Source organism: Entelurus aequoreus, linkage group LG03, assembly GCF_033978785.1.
Source record: "Entelurus aequoreus isolate RoL-2023_Sb linkage group LG03, RoL_Eaeq_v1.1, whole genome shotgun sequence".
Lineage (NCBI taxonomy): Eukaryota > Metazoa > Chordata > Actinopteri > Syngnathiformes > Syngnathidae > Entelurus > Entelurus aequoreus.
Genome location: NC_084733.1, coordinates 11,181,509 through 11,196,069, shown reverse-complemented (window position 1 = coordinate 11,196,069; position 14,561 = coordinate 11,181,509). Strand labels below are relative to the sequence as shown.

Here is a 14,561-nt window from a genome sequence, read left to right as displayed (position 1 = left end):
TTTTTAAACAGGTTACAGGTTAGAAAAGCTACTTCTGGCTGCAGGCAGACGGCCTAAAAAACGTATTTTAAAAAATGTAAAATAATAATTACAATAATGATTTAATTAATGAATAATTAATAATTAAAAATAATTAAAAAATAATTAAAAATAATTAAAAATATAAAAATTTTAAATTATAAATTGATAAGAATCGCGATTCGAATGTTAATCGATTTTTTGTGCACGAATAACGCCTGTAAATGTGCTTAAACAATAATAAACATTTATTTGGGACTATTTTATTGCTGCTTCATCGTGCTAAAATGTTAAGCTCAATATCACCACCTGCTGGTGAAATACACAACAGGAGGCTGGAAAAAAATAAGTGTTTGGACACTTTTTCTCTCTGGTTTTACGTTATTTAAACTTAAAATATACAAGAAACGTGTAAAACAGATTTATGTTGGAAAACTATTACATGTTGTACCATTTTTAAAGCGCCGTACTGTATTTTGGTATATTAATTATCATGAAACTTTTTTTTTAAACAGGTTACAGGTTAGAAAAGCTACTTCTGGCTGCAGGCAGACGGCCTAAAAAACGTATTTTAAAAAATGTAAAATAATAATTACAAGAATGATTTAATTAATTAATAATTAATAATAAAAAATAATACAAAAAATAATTAAAAATAATTAAAAATATAAACTTTTTAAATTGTAAATTGATAAGAATCGCGATTCGAATGTTAATCGATTTTTTGTGCACAAATAACGCCTGTAAATGTGCTTAAACAATAATAAACATTTATTTGGGACTATTTTATTGCTGCTTCATCGTGCTAAAATTTTAAGCTCAATATCACCACCTGCTGGTGAAATACACTACAGGAGGCTGGAAAAAATTAAGTGTTTGGACAATTTTTTCTCTCTCGTTTTACGTTATTTAAATTTAGAATATACAGGAAACGTGTAAAACGGATTTATGTTGGAAAACTATTACATTTTGTACCATTTTTACTGCGCCGTACTGTATGACAATGGTGCGTTCATGTACTACATGACAGTTGGACGATGGGAAAGTTCCTGTCCAAAAAACGATAAAAAAATGTAGTCAATTATAGTTACAAACTCGATAAACTGATATGTTGGCTTTTAACTCTTAACAACTAATTTGGTCGTGTATCGTGTTATTTCTCCTTCATGGCGAATGAACGCGTTCAGGAAGTGGGCGGATTTCCCCAAACGCAGCGAATCGATTCTTGATTCAACATGATTCTCAATTCCAACCAATTCTCACAATGTATTATTTTGCTATATTAATTATCATTAAACTTTTTTAAAACAGATTACAGGTTAGAAAAGCTACTCCTGGCTGCAGGCAGGTGGCCTAAAAACGTCTTTAAAAAATAATAATAATTGAAAATAATAAAAAATAAAAACTTTTTTAATTCGATTTTTGAAAATTATAAATTGATTTAGAATCAGGATGAATGACAATTGCGATTCGAATGCGAATCGATTGTTTTGTGCATAAATAACTCCTAAAAATAATGAACATGTATTTGGGACTATCTTATTGCTGCTTCATCATGCTAAAATGCTCAATATCACCACCTGCTGGCGAAATAAAATACAGGAGGCTGGAAAAAATTTAAGTGTTTGGACACTTTTTTCTCTCCAGTTTTACGTTATTTAAATTTAAAATATACAGGAAACGTGTAAAATAGATATATGTTGAAAAACTATTACATTTTGTACCATTTTTAAAGCGCCGTACTGTATTTTGGTATATTAATTATCATGAAACTTTTTTAAAACAGGTTAGAAAAGCTACTTCTGGCTGCAGGCAGATGGCCTAAAAAACTTATTTTTAAAAATTAAAAATAATAATTAAAAATAATTACAATAATGATTTGATTAATTAATAGTTGAAAATAAAATAAAAACATTATAAAAAATAATTACAAATAATAATAAAAAATAATTTAAAATAATTAAAAAATAATTAAAAAATAATTGATGTATTTGTAGATATTACTTTGTTTTTTTTGCTGTTTCTTTCTTTTTGGGGGGGTATGGTTGGGATATAAACAAAAAATATTTTGACATTTAGGGCAGACAACAGACAACCCGCTGGCGAAATACACTACAGGAGGCTGGAAAAATTAAGTGTTTGGACACTTTTTTCTCTCTCGTTTTACGTTATTTAAATTTTAAATATACAGGAAACGTGTAAAACGAATTTATGTTGGAAAACTATTACATTTTGTACCATTTTTTACTGCGCCGTACTGTATGACAATGGTGCGTTCATTTAAAACAGGACAGTTGGATGATGGGAAAGTTCCTGTCCAAAAAAACGCTAACAAATAATAGTTACTAATTCCTTAAACTAATGTGTTGGCTTTTAACTCTTAACAACTAATTTGGTCGGTTATCGTGTTATTCCTCCTTGATGGCGAATGGACGCGTTCAGGAAGTGGGCGGATTTCCACAAACGCAGCATTACAGTAGTACATGTCGCGGTTTGCTCGCTACTAGCAAACAAGAGCAGGAAGCCATCATGTTTCCCTCCAGTCAGCGACAAAAACATCGGCCGTCGTTGGGTTATTTACTTTTAGCCGCGTACCTTACGTCGGTGCCAGTGTCGGCCAAGTTGGACAGCCTCCGGGAAGTCACCGACGGCAACTGGGAGGACATACTGACCGGGGAATGGATGATTGAATTGTCAGTAACCTTTTGCTAGCCAGCTAAGCCGCTAGCCACATGGCGGACGTTTAGTCGTCTAACATGCTCGTTTTGTGACAGAAATTATTCAGTAAAATAATCAGTTGACTTGTATATTTAATCTTTGTAGTAACGCAGCGTTGTCTCGGGATGAAAGCTACATTCTCGCTATCGTCACAGTTGTGTGCTAACTGGGTTTGCTAACTGTGATGTTATGAGCTGGAGAATATAAGAACTACATTACCCAGCATGCAACAGTATACATTTGTTATCAATTAGACAGACAACACACTAACCATCTTTATCGTCACTAGCAGAGCGAACCATCAATATATTTGTCATTTTTAACTATTTATGTTTAAACATACGTTTTTTTGTGTATTCACCTGCTCAAACGTCACACCCCGCAGCTACGCACCGTGGTGCCCCGCCTGTCAACAGCTGCAGTCGGTCTGGAAGGAGTTCGCGGACTGGGGGGACGACATGGGGGTCAATATAGCCAAAGTGGACGTGACGGAACAACCAGGTATATTAAAAAGTGCACGACAATGCTTGTAAAAGTACCACATTAGCTATATTGACTTTGTATGTTACTTTACCTGCTTCAAAATAATGTTTTTTCTTTCATAAACTAACGGTTTGCTGCTCTCTCCAAGGTCTCAGCGGGAGATTCATCATTACGTCACTTCCGACAATTTACCAGTAAGTTTTAAATTTTTATTTTTTCAACAACTTTATAAGCAGTGTTGGGTTAGTTACTGAAAACCAGTAACTATTATTTTTTGCAAATAATCATTAACTTTAGAATTTGATGCCAGCAACACGTGACAAAGAAGTTGGGAAAGGTGGCAATAAATACTGATAAAGTTGAGGAATGCTCATCAAACGCTTATTTGGAACATCCCACAGGTGAACAGGCAAATTGGGAACAGGTGGGTGCCATGATTGGGTATAAAAGTAGATTCCATTAAATGCTCTGTCATTCACAAACAAGGATGGGGCGAGGGTCACCACTTTGTTAACAAATGCGTGAGCAAATTGTTGAACAGTTTAAGAAAAACCTTTCTCAACCAGCTATTGCAAGGAATTTAGGGATTTCACCATCTACGCTCCGTAATATCATCAAAGGGTTCAGAGAATCTGGAGAAATCACTGCACGTAAGCAGCTAAGCCCGTGACCTTCGATCCCTCAGGCTGTACTGCATCAACAAGTGACATCAGTGTGTAAAGGATATCACCACATGGGCTCAGGAACACTTCAGAAACCCACTGTCAGTAACTACAGTTGGTCGCTACATCTGTAAATGCAAGTTAAAACTCTCCTATGCAAGGCGAAAACCGTTTATCAACAACACCCAGAAACGCCGTCGGCCTGGCTGGGCCTGAGCTCATCTAAGATGGACTGATACAAAGTGGAAAAGTGTTCTGTGGTCTGACGAGTCCACATTTCAGATTGTTTTTGGAAATTGTGGACGTCGTGTCCTCCGGACCAAAGCGGAAAAGAACCATCCGGATTGTTATAGGCGCAAAGTTGAAAAGCCAGCATCTGTGATGGTATGGGGGTGTATTAGTGCCCAAGACATGGGTAACTTACACATCTGTGAAGGCACAATTAATGCTGAAAGGTACATACAGGTTTTGGAGCAACATATGTTGCCATCCAAGCAACGTTACCATGGACGCCCCTGCTTATTTCAGCAAGAAAATGCCAAGCCACGTGTTACATCAACGAGGCTTCATAGTAAAAGAGTGCGGGTACTAGACTGGCCTGCCTGTAGTCCAGACCTGTCTCCCATTGAAAATGTGTGGCGCATTATGAAGCCTAAAATAGCACAACGGAGACCCCCGGACTGTTGAACAACTTAAGCTGTACATCAAGCAAGAATGGGAAAGAATTCCACCTGAGAAGCTTAAAAAATGTGTCTCCTCAGTTCCCAAACGTCTACTGAGTGTTGTTAAAAGGAAAGGCTATGTAACACAGTGGTGAACATGCCCTTTCCCAACTACTTTGGCACGTGTTGCAGCCATGAAATTCTAAGTTAATTATTATTTGCAAAAAAAAATAAAGTTAATGAGTTTGAACATCAAATATCTTGTCTTTGTAGTGCATTCAATTGAATATGGGTTGAAAAGGATTTGCAAATCATTGTATTCCGTTTATATTTACATCTAACACAATTTCCCAACTCATATGGAAACGGGGTTTGTACATAAGTAACAAACAGCACAATAACACCATAGCTGTAAACCAAAGAAGGCACACACTACATACACAAAGCCTAACCAGGCGGTTTTTTTTATCTCAAGGAATTCTGAAACAAAATCATGTCTGAAGCCCAGAACACTCATTTCCCCAGTTTTAGTTTAGAGGTAAGGAAAGGATTGGCCTGGCCCACTAGCATCCCTCTTTATGTTTGTGAACTTTATAGTCTATACATTTAGAGTGATGTGATAATCAAACACTCTAGAAGTCTAGAATGAAAGAGTATATAAGAGAATTGACAGAGTGTGTACCTTCAGTGCGCAGTGCAAGTGTGTCTCTCTTTACCAGCTTCGTCAAAGCAAGTTGCTTTTGTAGCGGTTTCAGCAGATTTGAATTGCTAGGATAGGATCTTTTTTTCCAAGACACAACTTACATTTAACTGAAATGTTATTTTCTTTGTGGTCGACAAAAGAAAAGTATTGAGAATATCTCCATGTTAAGAAACTCTGCTTCGGGCTTCGCCGTGATGTCTTGTTAGTAAACACAGACACGCCCCCTCCCACACACACACACACACACAGGCGGCGCGCCTCTTTCTTGTCGCCTCTTCCGCAGCGCTCCAATAAAACACACTCAGATCTTCTCAGTTTCTAGCCAATACTACATAAAAAATAACGCAGTAACGCATCATGTAGTAACGGTAACTGAGTTACTGAATATAAAAAATAACGTGTTAGATTACTATTTACCGGCGAAAGTAACGGCATTACTTTGTAACGCGTTAGTCCCAACACTGTTTATAAGTTATACAAACAAAACAAGTTACTTTTTAATCAGTGTTGCCACAGTTACCTTGAAAAAGTAATCTGATTAATGACTACTGATTACTCCTTTAGAAAGTAATTTACCGTATTTTTCGGATTATAAATCGCTCCGGAGTATAAATCGCACCGGCCCGAAATGCATAATAAAGAAGGAAAAAAACATATATAAGTCGCACTAGAGTTTAAGTCTCATTTTTTGGTGAAATTTATTTGATAAAATCCAACACCAAGAATAGACATTTGAAAGGCAATATAAAATAAATAAAGAATAGTGAACAACAGGCTGAATAAGTGTACGTTATATGAGGCATAAATAACCAACTGAGAACGTGCCTGGTATGTTAACGTAACATATTATGGTAAGAGTCATTCAAATAACTATAACATATAGAACATGCTATACGTTTACCAAACAATCTGTCACTCCTAATCGCTAAATCCCATGAAATCTTCTTCCTCTGTGTCGCTTCTAAACAACTCTGCCCACTCCAAAAGTAGACAAGATATTTTACGGTAATGTGTTAATAATTTCACACATAAGTCGCTCCTGAGTATAAATCGCACCCCGGGCCAAACTATGAAAAAAACTGCGATTTATAATCCGAAAAATACGGTAGTTACTTTACTGATTAATTGATTTTAAAAGTAACTAAGTTAGATTACAAGTTACTTTATTAGTTACATTCAGCAATGCAGCTGCCGACATTACCCCCGGCCGCCTCAACATAAAAATGACCAGCGCTTTTGCCAATAATCACTTTATTTAACATCAACAACTGCACTTAACATAAATACTTGTTTTACATATTAAAACAATAAATAATGACAGTCTTTCTTTACTGGACATAAATACTTGTTTTATCTATATATATATTTAAAAAAAAAACAGTTTTTCTTTACAGCAGTTGACATAAATTCTTTCTTTTTTATGAAATAAAATAAAATAAATACTGTCTTTTTTGACCTGACTGTTAATACTGCAGTGGCAAAACCTACAAATATAAATGTAACTATTACATTATGTTTCACTTTTCTTATGAACACTGAACCTGTTGTTCACAACATCAGAGCAGCTAGGCGTGGTTTTACAAAACAGTGCATAACACCAAGTTTCAAGTTTTATTCGTCACATGCAGAGTACACCACAGTGAAATGCTTTTCTCCATGCTCTTCAGATATTGCAGTATGTGACGTATGTAAGAAGGTGCGCTTGTTTTATGTCTCTGTGAGAAGGAGAGACAAGAAAGAGTTGAGAAACGCCTGTAGTGTAATGTCTGCAGGTAAAAGCAACTGCGAGAGAAGGTGTACTCGAATATCACGATATAGTCATTTTCTATATCGCACAGAGACAAACCCGCCATATATCGAGTATATTCGATTTATCGGCCAGCCCTAACGTAAAGCATCGAAGAATCAATAATTTTTCCCACCTTAACTGGTAATACACACCAGCACACACCTCCCTTTTTGCTGTGGTGATAATACACACACGCTTGTGGAGGTGGCCTGCATGTCTGGATCTCTCTTTTCCTTTGCGTGATTGTATTTGATTACGGAGTACATGCATGACGCACTTAGAGTTAAAATTCAAAGGAACCATCTAGAACTCTCGTGTGTGTGTGTGTGTGTGTGTTCCAGCTGTAAAGACGGCGTCTTCCGCAAGTACCAAGGCGCTCGCACCAAAGACGACTTCCTCAGCTACATCGATGCTCAAAAATGGAAAGCCGTGGAGCCGATCTCCTCCTGGTTCGGGCCCTCGTCTCTTCTGTGAGTTGCTGTGACAACGAGAGGCTGCAGTCATTGGGTTGACGTTTTTGTTGTAAAAATAACGTGACTGACCCCGTCAAGTCTATTGTTGGCTCAGCTCGGAGCCGAACCACATTTGATGTGCTTTTGAATCATGTCACTGTTGAAGAAAACTCTTCAACTCGTTTTCCTTGTCGTTTTCTTGCAGGATGAACTCGATGTCTGCTCTCTTCAAGCTCTCCATGTTCATAAGGGTAAGTCATTTTATCCACTTCAGCAATTAAGTTAAAGTGAAAGTACCCATGATTGTCACACACACACTAGGTGTGGCGAAATTATTCTCTGCATTTGACCCATCACCCCCTGGGGGGTGAGGGGAGCAGTGAGCAGTAAAAGTAATAATTTTTGGTGATTTAACCCCCAATTCCAACCCTTAATGCTGAGTGCCAAGCAGGGAGGTAATGGCTCCCATTTTTATAGTCTTTGGTATGACTCGGCCGGGGTTTGAACTCACGACCTACCGATCTCAGGGCGGACACTCTAACCACTAGGCCACTGATTGGTCAATAGTAGAGATGTCCGATAATGACTTTTTTGCAGAGATCCCGATATTGTCCAACTCTTAATTACCGTTTCCGATATCAACCGATACCGATATATACAGTCGTGGAATTAACACATTATTATGCCTAATTTTGTTGTGATGCCCCGCTGGATGCATTAAACAATGTAACAAGGTTTTCCAAAATAAATCAACTCGAGTTGTGGAAAAAAGTGCCAACATGGCACTGCCATATTTATTATTGAAGTCACAAAGTGCATTATTTTTTTTAACATGCCTCAAAACAGCAGCTTGGAATTTGGGACATGCTCTCCTTGAGAGAGCATGAGGAGGTTGAGGTGGGGGGTAGCGGGGGTTGTATATTGTAGCATCCCGGAAGAGTTAGTGCTGCAAGGGGTTCTGGGTATTTGTTCTGTTGTGTTTATGTTGTGTTACGGTGCGGATGTTCTCCCGAAATGTGTTTGTCATTCTTGTTTGGTGTGGGTTCACAGTGTGGCGCATATTTGTAACAGTGTTAAAGTTGTTTATACGGCCACCCTCAGTGTGACCTCTATGGCTGTTGATCAAGTACACGTTGCATTCACTTGTGTGTGTGAAAAGCCGTAGATATTATGTGATTGGGCCGGCACGTAAAGGCAGTGCCTTTAAGGCACGCCTCCAATATTGTTGTCTGGGTGGAATAGACAACCGGGAGATTTTCGGGAGGGGCACTGAAATTCGGGAGTCTCCCGGGAAAATCGGGAGGGTTGGCAAGTATGACTGGGAGAAGCAACTGCTCTGTACTTCTCCCTACGTCCGTGTACCACTCCACACAGCGGCGTTTTAAAAAGTGTTGCGTTGACCAGCTCTTCCTCCCAGGGATTTTAAGCTGCTAGTCACTCCCAAATTCTTTTTATGGCACATTAGCTGAAGTTTAAATTCATCACCAGGCAGTAGTTGGTATTTTGTGGTTTATTCTCAAAGCTTTGAAGACAAACGTGTGACCAAATCCAGTACAGAAGCGTTCCCTCGCCCAGTCTAGATCGATCTCTCCCCAAAACCACGGAAGTCCTGTGTTCTTCCCTCTGTCCCTCGCTCCCACCCTCGTTGTTTAGAATACTCCCTGAGTTATCTCTACTCCCTGCATTCCACTGCTAGAAGGCCGACACATTACTTTGCAGACTAGAAAGAAGGAAGAATACTAGCTATTTTGTAATATGACTATGGAAGTAAAGAAGTAACACTTAAATATGGATTATATGTAAAAAATCTCCTTCCATCAAAAGTCATAAATTTTACTTTTTGAAACCGGTACCGATATTTTCCGATATTACATTTTAAAGCATTTATCGGCCGATAATATCGGCAGTCCGATATTATCGGACATCTCTAGTTATAATTAGGGATGTCCGATAATGGCTTTTTGCCGATATCCGATATTGTCCAACTCTTTAATTACCGATACCGATATCAACCGATACCGATACTGATATATACAGTTGTGGAATTAACACATTATTATGCCTAATTTGGACAACCAGGTATGGTGAAGATAAGGTCCTTTTTTTTTTTTAAATTAATAAAATAAAATAAGATAAATAAATTAAAAACATTTTCTTGAATAAAAAAGAAAGTAAAACAATATAAAATCAATTACATAGAAACTAGTAATTAATGAAAATTAGTAAAATTAACTGTTAAAGGTTAGTACTATTAGTGGACCAGCAGCACGCACAATCATGTGTGCTTACGGACTGTATTCCTTGCAGACTGTATTGATATATAATGTAGGAACCACAATATTAATAACGGAAGGAAACAACCCTTTTGTGTGAATGAGTGTAAATGGGGGAGGGAGGTTTTTTGGGTTGGTGCACTAATTGTAAGTGTATCTTGTGTTTTTTATGTTGATTTAATAAAAATAAAAATAAAAACGATACCGATAATAAAAAAAACGATACAGATAATTTCCGATATTACATTTTAAAGCATTTATCGGCCGATAATATCGGCCGGCCGATATTATCGGACATCTCTAGTTATAATAGTGCTAAACTGCTGAGTCAGCATTAATAGTGGTTGATTGTAAACGACAGTATGACAACAGCTGAGTAGCCACATTTTATAGCGCATGCAGAACTAGATCACCTGCTGACCTCTCATCATAGTTCAAATACAGCCACTGCCACCTTGTGGCTTGTATTGTTTTGCGCCATTACGCAGATATTAATAATATATTGTTCATTTTTCAGCGTTGCCATAACTACATGACGGAACAACTGGGGATTCCCGTGTGGGGCTCGTACGTTATCTTCGGCCTGGCCACGCTCTTCTCCGGCCTCGCTCTCGGACTGGTAAGAAAGAAAACGTAACGTTTGCTTAATTTGATCCGTCACAGAGCCAAAGTGCACGCTCGTTATTGTTTGCCTCTTTTCAGCTGCTGGTGTTCATCGCCGACTTTGTCTTCCCTTCGCGGCGATTCTCCTCTTCCTCCGACTACTACCAGAGTGAGTTTGAATTCTTTGGTCATCGTTTTAAATCGGAAGAAAAGGCTAAAAAAAAAAATACAAAGAAATTGTACTTCCCTGAAGAAAGATCTTCGAAGTGCTACAGACCGCTTCATACGCCCAAATATGGACATCCAAACACTCCACATGTGGATTCATTACTAAATCTATTATGAACAGAATACAAAAAAAAAAAATAATGCATGGAAGAGTTAACACAAACGTGATATCCATCAAAAGATGCATCTATTAGCGCCCCTACTACGCCGCCGCTTGTTAGACATCGCTCGTTAGCTTTTCGTTTTTTCAACGTGCAGAGAAGCAAACGCTTGATCAGGCCCGGCTAATCCAGCAAGAGGAGGAGGAGCAGGAGGCAGACGGCGAGGAGGACGACGACGAAGAGGAGGAGTACGAGGTCAGAGACTCGGACGGCGTGTGGAGGACGCGCAGGCGAAGGGGCTCCCCCGGGGCACGCAAAGGACACGCCTTGTCGGACGACACCCTGAGGAAGAGGGTGGTTCTTAGCCGCCAGGACAAGGAGGAGGACGACGACGACGAAGACGAGGAGGACTCGTAGAGCGGCGGCGCGGAGCGTTACACATGACCCGTGCTACTCGACGTGAAGTCGACCGGAGTCGGAGGGGACTCGCTCTTTGCAAAATTGTTTACAACGCCAGGCTTTTTGCCCTATCGACCTCCCCCCTAAGATAAGGCGCCATCTTTTTTATCTTCTCTCTCCTCCCTCACTTCACACACTGGCCAGCAGGAGAACTACCGTGATTTCCGGGCTATTGTAAGTCACATCCACCAAATTTTAGAAAAAATAATTATTTTTACATATTAGAAGCACCGGACCACGAGTCACAGACTTACAGTAGAGGCCAAAAGTTTGGACACACCTTCTCATTCAATGTGTTTTCTTTATTTTCATGACTATTTACATTGTAGATTGTCACTGAAGGCATCAAAACTATGAATGAACACGTGTGGAGTTATGTACTTAACAAAAAAAAAAGGTGAAATAACTGAAAACATGTTTTATTTTCTAGTTCCTTTAAAATAGCCACACTCTTGGCATTCTCTCGATGAGCTTCAAGAGAACCCTGAAATGGTTTTCACTTCACAGGTGTGCTTGAAGCTCATCGAGAGAATGCCAAGAGAGTGCAAAACAGTAATCAGAGCAAAGGGTGGCTATTTTGAAGAAACTACCGTATTTTTCGGACTATAAATCGCTCCGGAGTATAAGTCACACCGGCCGAAAATGCATAATAAAGAAGGAAAAGAACATATAAGTCGCACTGGAGTATAAGTCACATTTTTTGGGGGACATTTATTTGATAAAAGCCAACACCAAGAATAGACATTTGAAAGGCAATTCAAAATAAATAAAGAATAGTGAACAACAGGCTGAATAAGTGTACGTTATATGAGGCATAAATAACCAACTGAGAACGTGCCTGGTATGTTAACGTAACATATTATTAGGGATGTCCGATAATGGCTTTTTGCCGATATCCGATATTCCGATATTGTCCAACTCTTTAATTACCGATACCGATATCAACCGATATATGCAGTCGTGGAATTAACACATTATTATGCCTAATTTGGACAACCATGTATGGTGAAGATAAGGTACTTTTTAAAAAAAATAATAAAATAAGATAACTAAATTAAAAACATTTTCTTGAATAAAAAAGAAAGTAAAACAATATAAAAACAGTTACATAGAAACTAGTAATTAATGAAAATGAGTAAAATTAACTGTTAAAGCTTAGTACTATTAGTGGACCAGCAGCACGCACAATCATGTGTGCTTACGGACTGTATCCCTTGCAGACTGTATTGATATATGTTGATATATAATGTAGGAACCAGAATATTAATAACAGAAAGAAATGGGGGGAGGGAGGTTTTTTGGGTTGGTGAACTAATTGTAAGTGTATCTTGTGTTTTTTATGTTGATTTAATAAAAAAAATAAATTAAAAAAAACGATATAGATAATAAAAAAACCGATACCGATAATTTCCGATATTACATTTTAACGCATTTATCGGCCGATAATATCGGCAGGCCGATATTATCGGACATCCCTACATATTATGGTAAGAGTCATTCAAATAACTATAGCATATAGAACATGCTATACGTTTACCAAACAATCTGTCACTCCTAATCGCTAAATCCCATGAAATCTTATATGTCTAGTCTCTTACGTGAATGAGCTAAATAATATTTCTTGATATTTTATGCCTTCAGTGACAATCTACAATGTAAATAGTCATGAAAATAAAGAAAACGCATTGAATGAGGAGAAGGTGTGTCCAAACTTTTGGCCTGTACTGTATATCGGTACAAAAGATTTTGTAAATCTTTATTTACATACCTTACGGTGCCTGTCACACGGCAGTAAAACAGATGATCATACAAAATAAATAATCGTCATGGACCCACTAGCAGAGGAAGCTCGTTCTCCAATCAGCTAAACAGACTCAGTAACTCCACGGTGAGGTTTTGGTGAATTTACGAAACTGAAACAATGCAAAACGAGTGCCATTGTAAGTTAATTATACCAACACAGACACTTTTAAAACGTGCTAGCATATAGAATACAATAGAAAGTACTTTATTGATCCCTGGGAGAAATTCAGCACCACAGTTCGCTCACAATAGACAATAAACACTTAGGTATTTTTTACATGTGAATAATATAAATACAGTCTATCATACAGCATTATTCACATGTGAATAATATAAATACAGTCTATTAGACAGCATTATTCACATGTGAAAAATATAAATACAGTCTATTATACAGCATTATTCACATGTGAATAATATAAATACTGTCTATTATACAGCATTATTCACATGTGAATAATATAAATACAGTCTATTATACATCATTATTCACATGTGAATAATATAAATACAGTCTATTATACAGCATTATTCACATGTGAATAATATAAATACAGTATTATACAGTATTATACAGCATTATTCACATGTGAATAATATAAATACATTTACAGTACATGTACAGTCAATAATGTATATTCGCTAATGCTATCGACGCTAGCTTGATTACATTATAATGGCACGTACAGATATGCATTAAAAAAACCACTTCTACAGACATGACACATGGGACTGTTTAGTAAGTATGAATTGTTTTAGTTGTATTGTAAAACTTACAAACATTGCTTGGAGTGGTGAATGGAGAACTATTTCTAGCAGAAACGCTATGGACGAATATACTTCAGGCACAAAACAGGAAGTACATTGTCAACCCGCAGCACCTGCAGTGAGTGAACTGGTCCAAAAGATGGGGTTATATCACAAACAATAACACGCCATTTCAGTGTTTGTTAGCGTAATATGACAATTATTTGTTGAATACAATACATCATGGTCGTTGGTGAAGAAAAATCCCTAAATTAGCTGCGCCGTTTCTTAACCCGCAGGGTGCAAAGCGTTGGGAAAAAGTAGCGGCTTGTAGTCCGGAAAATACGGTAACTTGGCTTTTTGCTATGCATTTTTTCTTTATCTTTCATGTTGAACATACAAAATATTAAACCGTTACATACATTACATTTTCATTGATTCCTTCTGTCTAAAATATTAAACATATATTTCATGAAATAAAAACAATCCTAATTTAAATCTTCAAATATGAAGAAATAAATGCATTTTTCAGTGTATTTATTTTAAATTATGTTTCCCAAATGAATACAATATTTCACATTTACTGATTAAATCACAGTGGTACCTCGGAATACAAAACTTGTATTGCGTAACAACGTCGGCCATTGGAAATAATTATAATCTATTTTATCGGTGCTTGGCCCCTGAAAACATCACCATTTTTAACAAGTAACATGCCTTTTTAAAAAGAAAAGCAAACTTTTAGGGAATAAATACTGTATGATAACAACAGAATGGAATGTAGTACAAACAAGTACAGTAGTTTCATGAGGTAATGTAATAATAATGTACTGTATTCACCTTGGAGAGCGTACTTCTGT

The 14,561-nt window shown here is 37.4% G+C and overlaps 1 protein-coding gene across 1 annotated transcript; it reads left to right on the top strand.

The window, feature by feature from the left end:
- Window positions 1-2,386: 2,386 nt before the first annotated feature.
- tmx1 (thioredoxin-related transmembrane protein 1) lies at window positions 2,387-14,127 on the top strand. The gene is made up of 8 exons (XM_062041182.1): window positions 2,387-2,711; window positions 3,122-3,237; window positions 3,368-3,413; window positions 7,377-7,505; window positions 7,693-7,738; window positions 10,278-10,379; window positions 10,463-10,532; window positions 10,850-14,127. The coding sequence occupies exons 1-8, from the start codon at window positions 2,440-2,442 to the stop codon at window positions 11,107-11,109; spliced, it is 1,041 nt and encodes a 346-aa protein (XP_061897166.1). The 5' UTR covers window positions 2,387-2,439; the 3' UTR covers window positions 11,110-14,127.
- The last annotated feature ends 434 nt before the right edge of the window (window positions 14,128-14,561 follow it).

Bases quoted from the DNA above. Each gene is read 5' to 3' on its own strand.
- tmx1 (XM_062041182.1), top strand. From the start codon at position 2,440: ATGGCGAATGGACGCGTTCAGGAAGTGGGCGGATTTCCACAAACGCAG. The intron at 3,238-3,367 runs GTATATTAAAAA...GCTCTCTCCAAG, and splicing joins GGACGTGACGGAACAACCAG to GTCTCAGCGGGAGATTCATC. The intron at 7,506-7,692 runs GTGAGTTGCTGT...GTTTTCTTGCAG, and splicing joins TTCGGGCCCTCGTCTCTTCT to GATGAACTCGATGTCTGCTC.